The 14,264-nt window shown below is 36.4% G+C and overlaps 1 protein-coding gene across 3 annotated transcripts in view; it reads left to right on the forward strand.

The window, feature by feature from the left end:
- VEZT (vezatin, adherens junctions transmembrane protein) overlaps window positions 1-14,264 on the forward strand; it is a 59,492-nt gene that overhangs the window by 27,114 nt on the left and 18,114 nt on the right. For 2 of the 3 annotated variants that reach the window (XM_075209414.1, XM_075209416.1), the window contains exons 4-6: window positions 6,235-6,410; window positions 8,434-8,715; window positions 12,958-13,107. In XM_075209414.1, coding sequence (XP_075065515.1) covers window positions 6,235-6,410; window positions 8,434-8,715; window positions 12,958-13,107 — 608 coding nt within the window. The remainder of the gene's footprint in view (window positions 1-6,234; window positions 6,411-8,433; window positions 8,716-12,957; window positions 13,108-14,264) is intronic. The other variant, XM_075209415.1, reaches the window with a different exon arrangement.

The following is a 14,264-nucleotide window of genomic DNA, read 5'->3' on the forward strand; positions in this document are numbered from 1 at the left end:
GTTTTTGCAAATATAAACCATATTTCTGCAGACACTTGTATTCATACATTTTACAATATTTCAAAATTCAGTTCTAAATCCATTTGTATACAATGTCCTCAAATATTGTACTAATCATTCATATTACCTTCTGCTGCCTTATGTTAAGTATGTATGTTGATATCGGTCTTTAAAAACTTCTGTCACAGGCTTCTGTGAACCTCGATCCAGTAGTTACAGTTGCACATAGTGAAAGTACCTTTGAGTATTTACTATAATTAAAAGCTAGTATGCACTTAAATCAAAATAGCAGTGTATGTAAGCTGTTGTGCTTTACGTTCCCACTGAGTACTCTCAGGTTGTTTTTGGTGCCTTAGGAACTATTGTTTTCCTTCTCCAATAACAGTATCAGTCCATGGATGAAAGCCAGGTGTCCTTTATTGTACCTGTTTAGTATAGTTCATAACATAAAAATCAAAAATACTTCTGCAAAAACTGTATTATTCTACGTTGTAGCATTGAATGCAGCACAAATGAAGGGACATAACAGGATCAGAGATAAATAGCCAAAAGGGTTCCATAGAGATTCATGCTGGTGTGTTCTGGTCACATGGCTTCTGTATGCATCAGTAGGCACGCACCTAAATGATGACTCATATCCAGAGAGTAATCATTGCAAAATTCTGCTACAGACAACAAACTGTTTTTCAAGCTTAACAGACCTGTCACATTTAGTTTTATTGTCCACTTTGCGTTATCTTTTAGTACTAAACATTCTCTATTCCCACCTTTACACAACCCACAATCTTGTGAAGAGCAAATTGCTTCCATGTTCTTTCCTGAAGTGTTTAATCATATATGAAATTATTTTAGGATAATTTATGGATCTGCAAGCTAGTCATTTAGTTTTTCCTATATAAAAAGTTGTACAAGGACAGGAAATGGCACAGATTACAAAAAAATAGGATATTTAATGAAGTCTAGAGATTATTTTTTCTTTTCATTTCTTGGTATGGAGTGTAATTATAAGAGGTGCCTATATGCAATTAAATACATGGTGCAAAATAAGTCTTCCACCTCCCAATGAGAGAGAAGGAATTACAGAAGGAGGGAATGTATTGGAGGTGGAATGAATTATAGGACAGGGCTGTGGAAGAGAATTCAATACATAGGAATGTGGTTGGGAAGTAATAATGGGAGAGTGATGAAGGAATGAATTACAGGAAAGGTTGGTAGGGCAAAATTATTATATAAATTGTATATATTTATATATTACAGATGTCTAAAGTGGACATTATTAGGCTAATGTCAATTATAGTTGCATTTCTGATATTAACCACAATGTACTGTAACAGTTGGAAGGCAAAAATGTAAATCTTGCTCAAAACAATTGGAAGTACAAATAGCAATCTTGATGCACTTGTCAGTATGATGAACTCATCAAAGAAGCATATGAGATATTAAATGACAATTCTTAATATAATTAAAATTCTTATATAAATATGGACAATATTATCAGATGGCTATTACAACAACCACATATTATAATAAAGATTGATCTTTTCCATAAAAATGTATATGCATATCAAATATAATCAATAAAGATCACAAACTGAGTTGTAAAAGAAAATCTTCAGTCAGTTCTTGTAATCAAATTACTGTCCTATTACTAAATATTCCAATGGAACAATATCTGCTCTGATCCGAACATGCTTTGGAATCATGATAAATGAATACTCCTAGTCACATGACGATTAGCACTCTGTATGAACTGTTTCCTTAATGTAAGATTCCATGAGTGTATCCACAAATTGTTGGAACTTTTTATGAATCTAAAGCCGATCACGTGATTGATTCACGCTGATTCCAGCATGTAGGATAATAGCATATGCAGAGATCGCATCAATATATGTCAGTATAGTAAGCAAAAAATCTATTACAGTGTTCTGCCCAGTAAATTTTGCCAGTTGGGTGGCATTAAAAGTAGCCGGGTGGGGACAGTTGTAATACTTTGCAATAATATTGGAAAATGTTGGAGGTTATTGCCCCCACCTCCCAGGACTGGTGGTCAGTGATCTAACACACACTGCCGGCTGTAGTGCTCATACAGTGCCTAATAGTAAAAACAATGGTTTATTCCATTATAATAGGACTCTGTTGGGCTCCAAGAGCTTGGTAGCAAGTAAAAAACAGCTGGCTTGAGCACCTGGGAATAGCTACTGGGGGAGAACACTGTATTAGACATCAGCCTTTTAGCAAACTTAAACTGCAATACGTGAATAGCTGTGCTGGTAGGTCACATCCAGAGATACACAGAGTACACTATTACTTTCCAGAGTTGATTACACACCTCCGTTACTCCTCTTCATAAATCCCTTCATTGGCTCCCTATCCGTTTCAGAATTCAATTCAAGCTCCTTATCCTCCCTTACACAGCCCTTGCAAACACCTCCCCCTTACATCTCTGACCTTATCTCAAGGTACCTACCCAGCCACTCTGCTCTGCCTCTTCCACAATTCACCTCTCTACCTCCTCCCATGCTCTACTCCAAGACTTCTGCTGTGCTGACCCCCATTGTTTTAAACTCCCTAGCCCACCTCACTCGACTCTCCCCCAACCTCTTTAGTCCTTCAAACGCTTACTCAATCTCACCTTTTAAATCTATCCTACTGCTTCCTGACCATTTTATTTATCACCTCCTGTTTCTTGCCTGCGATCTCCATTTTATCCTAGCTAGTTCTACTGTCTCTCACCACCCCTCCCTCTAGTGCTCCCCAGCGGGCATTGTCTCTCTACCTATTGTCCCTTGTCTGTCCGCTGTCTGACTCCCTTGTACGTCCTGACATGGATTTTGCTGCACTCTGTGTGAGTCCCCATAACATTAATAACAACTAATCTGTGCTACTTAAGTGTATTACCTCATCCATTTGTTACTTTCTTCTGTATCCAGCACTGCAAAATCTGTGACGCGTTACAAATAAAAAAAAATAATAATAGGAAGTTGCCATCTCCAGCACATTGACTGAATTTTCACAGATTATTGTCACAGGATCTCCATGCTACAGCTAGATGAAATCATGAATTTTAGCAGGAAGTACAATGGAGAGAGGGAGGGAAACAAACAATTTTATAACTGATTTTCTTAAGAAGGCAGGTAAGTTGAAGGAATAAATGAAAGGAGTGAGGATACACAGAGCTTTGTTTTTATATTCTCTCTACCAAGTGGAGGGAGCATATAATAAGTTTTATACTTACAAAATTACTTAACTAGTGCACTAAGTATCCCAAATGTGACATGTCCACTGTAATGCTATTGCCCTGTTCTCAGTTTACTGGAAGTAAAGGCTGGTCCCTATTCAGGAAGGACTCCTAAAGGTAAATGGAAAAATAATATGGAATACCCCACCCTTTCCTGCAGGACTGTCTCTCTATCTTGAGTTACACTTGGTACACTAGGACTCTCTATCTTGAGTTACACTTGGTACACTAGGACAGGCTTTCAGTCCAAAAATGAATATGAAGCTCTTCTTAATGATTCAACCTTGGTGGCAGCTCAATTACTTTTAAATAATGCTGCCCAAATAACAAACAACTATTCCCTCGACCAAATAATAATTAACAAAGAGCGAGAAGTGGGCTACAGGTTTGTAGTTGCGCATGTGGAGCTGTTGACGATACCCCTCCCCCTCCATAAATGTGTAGTTACAATGTGCAGCTGTTGAGAAAATCAGTTTGAAAACTTTACCCCTACTTCTTTGATGACATTTGCTCTGAATAATCACTTGAGACTACTGCTCGAAAAGCTGCATAAATTTAGATAAACTTCCTATAGTTGACATTAGATCATATCTCCCAACTTTTGGATATTGCAAATCGGGACAGTGCATGCACTGTGGGGCAGAACGAGCACGAGAAAGGGGGCTTGAAAAGTGTATGGTTGTCCACAATCACTATCGTCTCCCCTAAATACCCTTTCAATGCCATACGCATCAGTGATAAGTGTGTGTGTGTGTGTGTGTGTGTGTGTGTGTGTAACAAATCCTAAAATAAAATGATTAACCTGTAAGTATATAAAAGTTCATATATTTTATGGGTTGAATTAATTTTGTAAAAGAAAAAGCTAAAGGAAGACACATCATCATCATCGTCATTTATTTATATAGCACCAGCAAATTCCGTAGCGCTTTACAATTGGGAACAAACATTAATAAAACAATACTGGGTAATACACACAGACAGAAAGGTAAGAGAACCCTGCTCACAAGCTTACAATCTATGGGCACATGAAAAAGAGCATTAAAATAAGGCAACAACCCAAAACAAACAAAAAAACACTATTTTCCTAATTTAATACCAATAAATGAATTAAATGAATAAGATATGTCCTCAACTATAGTACCAAAGGAAGTCCAATAAAAGTGCATTGGTAAATTACAAATAAAAGCAAAAAAAAAAAAAAGCTATTCCCAGCTAAACTAGTTGCAGCATACAAATGCAAATTGTTAGAATCAATGAATTTATTTAGCCCAACTTGATGCAATGGGAAAATAATAACAGGACTGATATCTTTTTTTTTTTTTTTTTTTTCCCAGTGTGAAATTTAGACATAGATGCACGCTTCCAACACAAGCCATTTAACTGATTTGTGTTTTATTACAATAAATTGTAATAATTGTAGTTTAATATTTAAAGAACAAGCACAAGCCACCATTTGACATTAACATATATGAAATGTCGTGTGTTGCTGAGCTGAGTAATATGCTTGAATAATTGAAGGGGTAACGCTTGGCTAAATATGTCCGTCATGCTCTCTACTTTTAACGTATGAAGTAGGAAGAATCCTATATCCCTTATCTTCAACCACTCAACTTTAATCACGTAATTGGATTTGCAGTCCTCAGAGATAATTGACTATACCAAGTGTAAGTGTGACAGTTGCAAAACAATTGATATTATATATCGATGGACATCCCAGAGTCCCGTCCCCCCCGCCCCCCATTGAGCTTCCTACAAAATTGATTTGTTGGATTTACTTTATCTAGACATATGGGCAACTTTCAGATATAGAAGCAGGGTTTAAAGGGTTTTATAAGACTTGGGGGTTTATGTGTAAATATGGACCATTGGATGATATTGCCAGATCTAATATCTTAACCCTCTTTGAATCTGCGTAATGTTTTCTGCTTCAACAAATTTCATGATTTGCGTTTAGCCCCATACCATGCTCCCCATATTTTGTTGTTTCTTTAGTACTCTATTAATCATCTTAATTTTTCCCCTTTTCTTCTACCCTTTCATCCTCTTATGTTTATCTATGACTGTTGTCTATAATGTATATTTATAGTGTATATTACACAAAATATATAATTTGTGGATACTTAAATCACCTTTAGTAGTTTTATAGAAGTCTTGATTTTCTTTATTTTTAGTATTTTTATTTAGTTTTTTGTTTTTCTATGCCAAATTGGTCTTCATGTAGTACGTATTTAGGTAGTTCTTTCGGACAGTTTGTCTCACTTGCTGTATGTTTTATTGTTATTATTTGTGTTTTCTTTGTATTGTTTGTATTTATGTTTTCTCTGTATCACTTATAATGGGGAAAAAAAACCTAAAAAACTCCACACACATTTTTGTTGACCAGTACGTTATAATTACCTGACAGTCTTCTATTCCTACAAGTATGCTTCACACCGGGCAACCACTGGTCCACTTAGTAGTAACTAATAAAATGGTCATCTTTCATTTTATGTTTTTATCACTCCCAGTGCTATGACCAGTTCTAATGGAAATTCTGTTGTCCAAGTCATTAAGGCCTTGAGTCTCTACATAAAGTAATCTGTTAAATTACATTATATGCTAGAGTTTTTACAGTGTGATGTCACAAAAGTCTTCACAGGAATGTGCAAACGATGTCTGCAAATACCTGATGGGCACAAATCTTTTTGGTTACTCATAAATATTTCATGCTAGTTCAGCAGATGGGCCTCTATCAATTAACCTTCATATAGGTATATAAAATGGGAGGTTTATAGCAGTAAATATAAGTGTCTGTTGAATGTTTATATGTTTAATATAAAGCTGACAGATGAAGTCTCATAATTACCTTTGGGGGAGAATGTATCTTTATGTGAAATTGCATTCATAACTATGACTGGCATTCAGAAACATCAAAGATAAAAGCACCTGTGCCTCATAGGTTGATGCATTCTCTTTAATTAACATCCATCTGGTTTATTTCTTCTCCACTCTGTTAGGATATTGGTTTCAGACTCGATAGCCTGCGTACAATCCTGCTGCAGGAAGTCCTGATACAGGAGGATGTGGAGCTGATTGAGTTGCTTGACCCGGGGATCCTGTCTGCTGGTCAGACCCAGAATCAACAGAAAGGGCATCTTCCAACTTTACGCTCCCTAGCAACACCTAATATTTGGTACAGTCCAGACAATAGATTTCTTAATTAACACGATTATATTATTTAACATTATGTAGAGATAAGTGCTTACTTTTAAATACTTATTTTTATAACCAGATATATCCCTTGTACGATAAGCAATAACTCTCAGTATTTTTATGTGTTTGTGACAAATTTCAATAGTTTCCTATGTGTTACACTAATGCTGGGATAGTTGTATTGATTTTTGTTTTCATTGTTGTTGGGTTTTTCTTGGGGGGAAAAGGGGATTGTGAAAAGGTTTTTTTGTGATATTTTGGAATATATATTTTATATTGTTCTGCCCATGACATGTTTTCAGTTATGTATAGCGTATTTAGATACTGAATATGTGTATTTGATTAGGTTCACAGGAAATAATTAAACTTTTCTTTTTTTTTTTTTTTTTTTTTAAAAATGTGTTACAACTAGAGCTGATATCTAGGCTTCAATTAAATCAGATGCATAAAACGATTAAATATTTCACTTAAATCTGAAAAGAGCCAGGTTAGCCCTCAAAGTACTTGTAGCTCCTGCCTGATGATAATAGCACCAGGAATGTCCTGAATGATCTGTGTGTAGTTGTAATTAGGTGACCTGGAATCATAGAAAAAGAGCTGTTCCTGGCCACTGGAACCTAGTCCCAGCCAACGATATGTTAAAAGAGATCTCTAGCCTGACCAACATTTCTACATAACTACTAAGTGGTAGAACTGAGGCTTTCACTTAATCATGTTCATTCATCACTCTTCCTTCAACTTGTTTAACCTTATTCAGGCTATTATGCCTCAAGAACACAAGGAACTGAGGCACTGGTTGGGGTACCGAGACCATCCCATTTCTACCAGTTCTACTACTAATGTACATAACAAAACGGGCACTCACCAGACTTGACTACCTTACAGATAAATAGTAATTTATTGCTCTGGATATATGTTTTGTTTCATATATTTTATGTCTTAGACATAAAAAATAGAAAAACTATACATATACATAAATGTGCAATAAAATCAAATGGTTCTTCTGTTCCATTTTTGAATCCTCAGCCAGTAAAGGATTAGTGTGAAAATGAGTGTATAAACACATATGGAGAAAAGAGAATAGTGTAGTAATTTAAAAGTACCAGTAGTCTAAAAATGAATTCAAACTGCATATTAAAACTTTAACCCCCAATATAAAGTGTCCCAATGTAGGTTAGTGGTACTGTAAGACAGGGTACTTGACTGGATAGGGTTATATATAACAGCACAAATATATAGTATATATAGTGTTCACTTCTACCCAACTCCAGGAAACAGCACAGCAAAATATGGTACGTGTTTCTTCAGTAACTTCATCAGGAGTATGGTCCCCATACCTGTGAAGTCCATTATATAGGCTTGAACTTAATTACAGCAAATAGCGATTTGCAGGAAAATACTGAGGAGATGGATCGAGGGAGGGTATGGGGGGGGGGGAGAAGATGTCTGTAGTCAGTAGCAATGTCAATAAGCATACGGCTCATTTGTGAATGGAGAAATGAACCATAGGTGAAAACAGCACTATGATATGAAAGCATACGAAGTTGTAATAATTAATACGTGATTCAATGCGTGTAATGCAACTGCTGAATTATTAATTGGTCTGTAACTGTTTCATAATGGTTGCTGAATGTGTTACTGGAGTCCCAGTCTGACTACCAAGTGTATGGGTGCTGTGAGAGCCATTCTTATGGTGCTATCTTTTGACATTTGTTTAAAGCTCAAAAGATATTGAGCAGGCATTAGGGAGCTAAATACTTGTTTTTTTTGTTTCTTGTACTTTTTATTTATGTCGAAAAGACAAGTTGTACAAATGCTAGAAGCCAACAAAACAAAATGTTCAACTATATAATAGAAATACAACGATAAATACAGAGATAAATAATCAGAAGTGATACAAAAAGACAAAACATTATCAGCAGGTCATGTAAAAAGGCTATCTTGAATATAGGTAATCTGTAATGTGTTTGTGGCCTGACTGTGATTTTCCATTCTTTATACAGGGAGATGTCTGTACTGTTTGCATTCATCAGTGCTCTGGCTGCACTGAAATCCTGGCACTATTCTTCCTTGTTCATCTGGGGGCCCAGCCTTCTTTTCTTTGCCATTTTTGCCGTCCTACGAGTACTCAGAACATGGGGCGCAGCCAGGCTGCAAGTCAAATTGAAAAAATACTGTGGCCAGCTGGAAATGACTGTTGCTAATAGCCGAGCCTTTACCAACCTAGTGAGAAAATCGCTGCGTCTGATCCAGGAGACAGAAGTTATTTCTCGAGGATTCACCCTGTAAGTGTTCACAGTTAATTTATGGTAGTGATTTATAGTGTGATGTACTATACATGTTCTGTAATCACTATTTAGACTTTTTACCAGCAGGATATCCGTTAGAAATCATATGTTTTAAATTAACACAGATACAATACATATTTAATAATAAATTAATATTTAGTAAGCACAGCGCTGTTGCATCAATATGCAGTGACATTATTTAATTGCTAATGCTGTAGGTCGGGTTGCCCTGTGAATTAATGGCCACCGTTATCAAAAAATATTTTTTCTTTTGAATGGGTTTTGAGCATGTCACATGTGTAGTGTGCTCTAGATGTATCGCACGCAAACTACTGTAAATAAAATTCCACTGCAAATGATCATATCATAAATTTAGACAGAAGGAATCTTACAGGCAAACAGAATTTAGATACAGCAAGGTACTTAAATGCATTTTATGCTGATATCACTAAACAAGAGAGACATAGCAATAGAAGATTTCTATATCTGTTGTTTAACCAATTTAAAATTGTCTGTCCTTTTGGTTCTGAATGTCCATTTAAATTGATATATTTTTACAGAGAAGTTCTGAGAATTTTGTCTATATAAAATACAGGCCATGGCATGCTTAAGTGGCTGCTATCCTTGTATGTCTGCGTGGGTTTGTTATTTCTTATAATACCCACCTGCGTTCATAAATAAAACACACACACACACACATACACACTTACATGTATACTTCCTGTGACAGCCCTTCCCAGTCCTCTGCGATTGGTGTCTGTTATAATAGAGCCAGGGGAAGCAGCTATATTGGAAATAGCAAAGATGCATCTTCCTGATAAATAAGTAGCATTTATAGCTCACTACATAGGAGCAGATGGGACTAGAGAGCTGCCTCACACCTAATGGAGAGGTAAGTTGCTATTCTCTGGCATTGTTCTTGTTTTAGGGCTGCACAAGCTGCGTTATTAGACCAGTTTGTCATCATGTTTGGGACACATACAGTGATAAGAGTGTACTATGGAACCTTATACATTAGTTGAGGAAAATCACATGGCTTTTTATTGAAACAAAACCCAGGAGGAAGGGGCTGACGTAATAGAAAATAATTTCCTATAATGTTAGGGTGAAGGGGGTCAGTGAAGCTTATTTTCCAGAGACTTGGCAATGGCTGTTGAAATTTGGACTAAGCAGCTTGCCTTACTTGTAGCTACTTTGCTCTGTTATCAACCAGTACAGACCCTGAGGCCCATTTGTGTCCTTTTAATAATAATAATAATAATAATAATAATAATAGTGGATAGATAAGAAAGACATGAATGTTGGACATATGAAAAAAGTTAACGGTGTCTCTTATACTCGTATAACTGAGTAACTGATCAGGTCCATTAAATAAACTTTTACATATGTATTTGGACTCTTTTTTTTTTTTTTTTTTTTGATTGCTTATTTTTAGTGTGTAATGGGGGAAATTAGCACATGTTGGTTACAGTATGGGAATGTAACTTCATGTAAATAGTGTAATGGCCCTGCACATTGGAGTTTACAATTAAATAGGAAAGAAGAGAGTGACACAAAAGGTACACATGGAACAGCTATTTATAATTGTATAGTGATGTGAATTGTACAGTGCTCCGCAGTATTAAATGGACTAGTTACCCTGTTGGTGTAAATTGTATCTACTTAAAGTACCTTCCATTTTAAATTGGCCACTGGCCCATTAGAGTCTAGGGGGTATATTTACTAAACTGCGGGTTTGAAAAAGTTGACTGTTTGCTATAGGCAACAACTCTGATTCTAGCTATCATTTTGTAGAATGCAGTAAATAAATGACAGCTAGAATCTGATTGAAGATGTTGCCTATAGCAATCACTTTTTCAAACTCGCAGTTTAGTATATACCCCTAGATCTTACTCCCATAGAAATACAAATGTTTAGAAATAAGTTTGTCTGTGCTAAATATTTATGTAGTTCATTGAACACTTACTGGAAAATGCAATGAAAAGAAACTTTACTTAGAGCATATACTTTAACTTTTAATAGTTGCTTTATTAACACAGACAACAAAAGCAGTTTCTGATGTAGATTTACTGATATTATAGGAAATATATCTATTAGATAGAAAATCTGTCATTTTTCAGCTTTGTATATATAGTAACGGCTGTCAAAAAACGAATGCTATACAGTTGGCACTTAACGGCTCATTTTTTTTTGTTCGCACTTCCTGCCAACCTAAGGTGGATCCTCACATTTTGTTTTTAGAATCTTGATTTTAAATGCCTCAACTTCCCTTGCATCAAAGTTTATGTTCTTAAATAAATAAAAGGTAGCAGTGTCAATGTGTTTAGATGGGCACTTATAAAATGTTTTGTGTGCCTTCCATGCAGATCATGAGAACAGAAAGTGAATGCCTTTTGTGTGTTTATTTCCATATATGAATGTGTGCATGACTATGTGTTGCATTTTTTGTATTTCCATTCTCATTCTGCATGCAATCCTAATGCCTATGTTGTGACACAGATAAGACCGAGATTTTGGTGAAATATCAGTGTTTTTTGATAAATAATATAAATTATAGCGAACATGTCTCATTTACCATATAAATGCAGCTTGCCTATAATCCTAGTGGCATACATTCAGTTTATTTTAAGTATTCACCTGTTACTTAGAAATGCTAATGACACATCCAGCATGCTGTCGGCACCAACCGTTGGAAATCATTATTATGAAATTTCTCCACCCTCTCTTGGAGATTTTGGTGAAGGTGAAACATGATTGGTGACGTGAGATGCTGATTGTCCCATTTCATGTCTCCCATAGCCCAGTTTTTGTCTAATACAGAGATCACACTATGCTGGAAAGATGGGGAAATCATTAATGCAAAACCATATAATGGGTTAACATGCAGTTACTACTGTGGAGTGACTCTTAGGTACATATTGTCAATTGACCACTTCCTTGTATCAATCTGTTTTTGTGCACTATGTAAGCCTTGCACAGGAATGACCAAGTGACACCGCACAGCTGCGCTAAGTCAGATGTGGTCCCATAAAAATTTCCATCTGAGCTAATGATAAATCAGCGATGTGGGAGTCATATAATATGTACACAAAGAAAGAAATGCAATTCTGCATTGATGTATTTTATAGCATTCTTCTGGGTGTAACTGCTCTATAGAGAGTACACTTGTGTGTTAGGCAGACTTCCCACAAGCTGTGTAGGGATATTGGCTTCTGGAATACACTGAACATTGACATGCAAAGTTTTAGCTGCTGCATTTTTAAAGAGTTTTAGTAGACATACTACGGTTGTGAAATATTGCAGGGCTGACTGAAGCATATAATGCTGTAGACAATACATAAACAAGTAAATAAGCGTATCATATGTGGTATGTAAATATTCCTGCATGAGTCAACCAATGGTTTCAAGTGTTGATTATGATCTATAATACATTTTTTTACAATGAGATTTAAGTGGCTTAAAAAGTTAAGAAATTTATACTAAATATTTTTCACAAGTGGCTTGCCTTAATCTCTCAGGGTTTCTCCCATGTAGGACATCACCTTCTCAATAAAACATGCACACTCCATAAACCAAGTAGGTGGCATGTTATATTGAGATGGCATGCCCAGTGGACAACCTCTTTATCCCTGAAATACTCCCTATGTAAAACAAAAAGATTGTACTAAGTTGCCCCTCCTGGTAGCCTGTAGTACAGAACTGACAATTCAGTTTTGTTCACCAACTTTAAATGACGATGAAGTTGATTGCTGGTCTTATGCTTTCACCTCAAATGCACCAAACCCAGCCCCCCCCCCCCCCCCAAACTCCCCAAAAGTTTTTGGCTGGGTTTGTAAGAGATGGAGGAACCTGGGGAAAGCCCCATGAGAACCTGGGAACCTTTAATAATTCCTTTACTGGTATTTTTGCTTTAGGTGGTAAAATTGTCTATTATGGAGTTCTTCCCATATTAAAAGCTGCTATAGTGCAGAAAGGTAGCCAGCATTGTCAGGATTTGCAGTCACAGAAAAATATTTATCCTTTCACTAAATAATTTTAAGATGCCATGAAACAAAGTTAGGAGAACCATACCTAAGCATTACATTTCTGTACCTTTTAAAGAAAAGTTTAAACACTGTTATATTTTACATTACATTTGTTATGATTAGAGTACATAAATAATCTTTGTTGAAAGCATAATATATGTGGTGTAAGTGGTTTGGGACATCTGTACAGATGTATCACATTTTACTTTTCAAGTTTGCTTGACAGGGTCAATGCTGCTTGGCCGTATGATAAAGTTGGACAACATGTAAGCCAGCACCTCCTTGGTTTGCGCAAAGCCGTCTACAGGACAGTCAGAACCAACTTCCGAGTTTCACGGCTTGCTACATTGTACATGCTGAAAAAATATCCTTTACAGTGATGTCCAGAATAAATTGTGTGAAAGATGTTTGTTTGCATAGTAATATTAGATATTACATGGGCCTTGTAGGATCATGGGTACCGCCATGACTGGGTTCAAAGCAAAGATGACATACCTGGCACACACATGGGTCATAAGCAATTGCACTATTAAAGTAGCAGTGCCACACCTATCGCACCAAGGGCTACATTGATGGACTCCGTTTAAACTTTATTGCAATCTAAAGGTTTTATGATCTGACTTCATAGATAATGCAACTTACAAGGTGGGAATTGAATGAATCCAGTTATTATTATTATCATCATTTATTTATATAGCATCACCATAATACACAGTGCTTTTCAGAATATTTGTTTTTCACATCAGTCCCTGGCCCATTAGAGCTTACATTCTAAGTTTCCTACACACATACAGTAGGTTTCATACTGTCAAAATCCAATTAATCTACCTATGTTTTTGGACTATCTATGAGGAGTTTGTATGTTCTCCCCGTCTTTGCCTGGGTTTCCTCCGGGTGCTCCGGTTTCCTCCCACACTCTAAAAGCATACTGGTAGGTTAATTGGCTGTTGACAAATTGACGTGTGTGTGTGTGTATTAGGGAATTTAGACTGTAAGCTCCAATGGGGCAGGGACTGATGTGAGTGAGTTCTCTGTACAGCGCTGCGGAATTGGTGGCTCTATATAAATAAATGGTGATGGTAGGAAGCCAGAGCACCCAGGGAAATCTCACGCAAACATGTGAAGAACATATATACTCCACACAGATTGGTTTTGGTTGGAATTGCACCCATGATCCCAGTGCTGTGAGGCAGCAATTCCAACCACTGTACCACAGTGCTGCCAATGTACTAGTGATCTATAGTCATCTTCATTCAAAATGTCTTGGCGTATCATGCAAACTGAAGCTTTATATACTTATCTCCCTAAATCCAGTACAGTTCCAATGATGGCTACTAATACACATTAATATAGTTCTAAATGGGAATGTGCACATTTCAGAAATATCTGATTCGTCGTGAAGGTCAGGTTTTAGAATGATTTCTAGAGCATATGTCAGTTATATGAATTATGTTAAAATGTAAGCCATTAAGTATGTGTATATGTTACAGGGTGGTATACAATGATGTTTCGGAGTGTACT

The sequence above is a fragment of the Mixophyes fleayi genome, chromosome 4 (assembly GCF_038048845.1).
Source record: "Mixophyes fleayi isolate aMixFle1 chromosome 4, aMixFle1.hap1, whole genome shotgun sequence".
NCBI lineage: Eukaryota > Metazoa > Chordata > Amphibia > Anura > Limnodynastidae > Mixophyes > Mixophyes fleayi.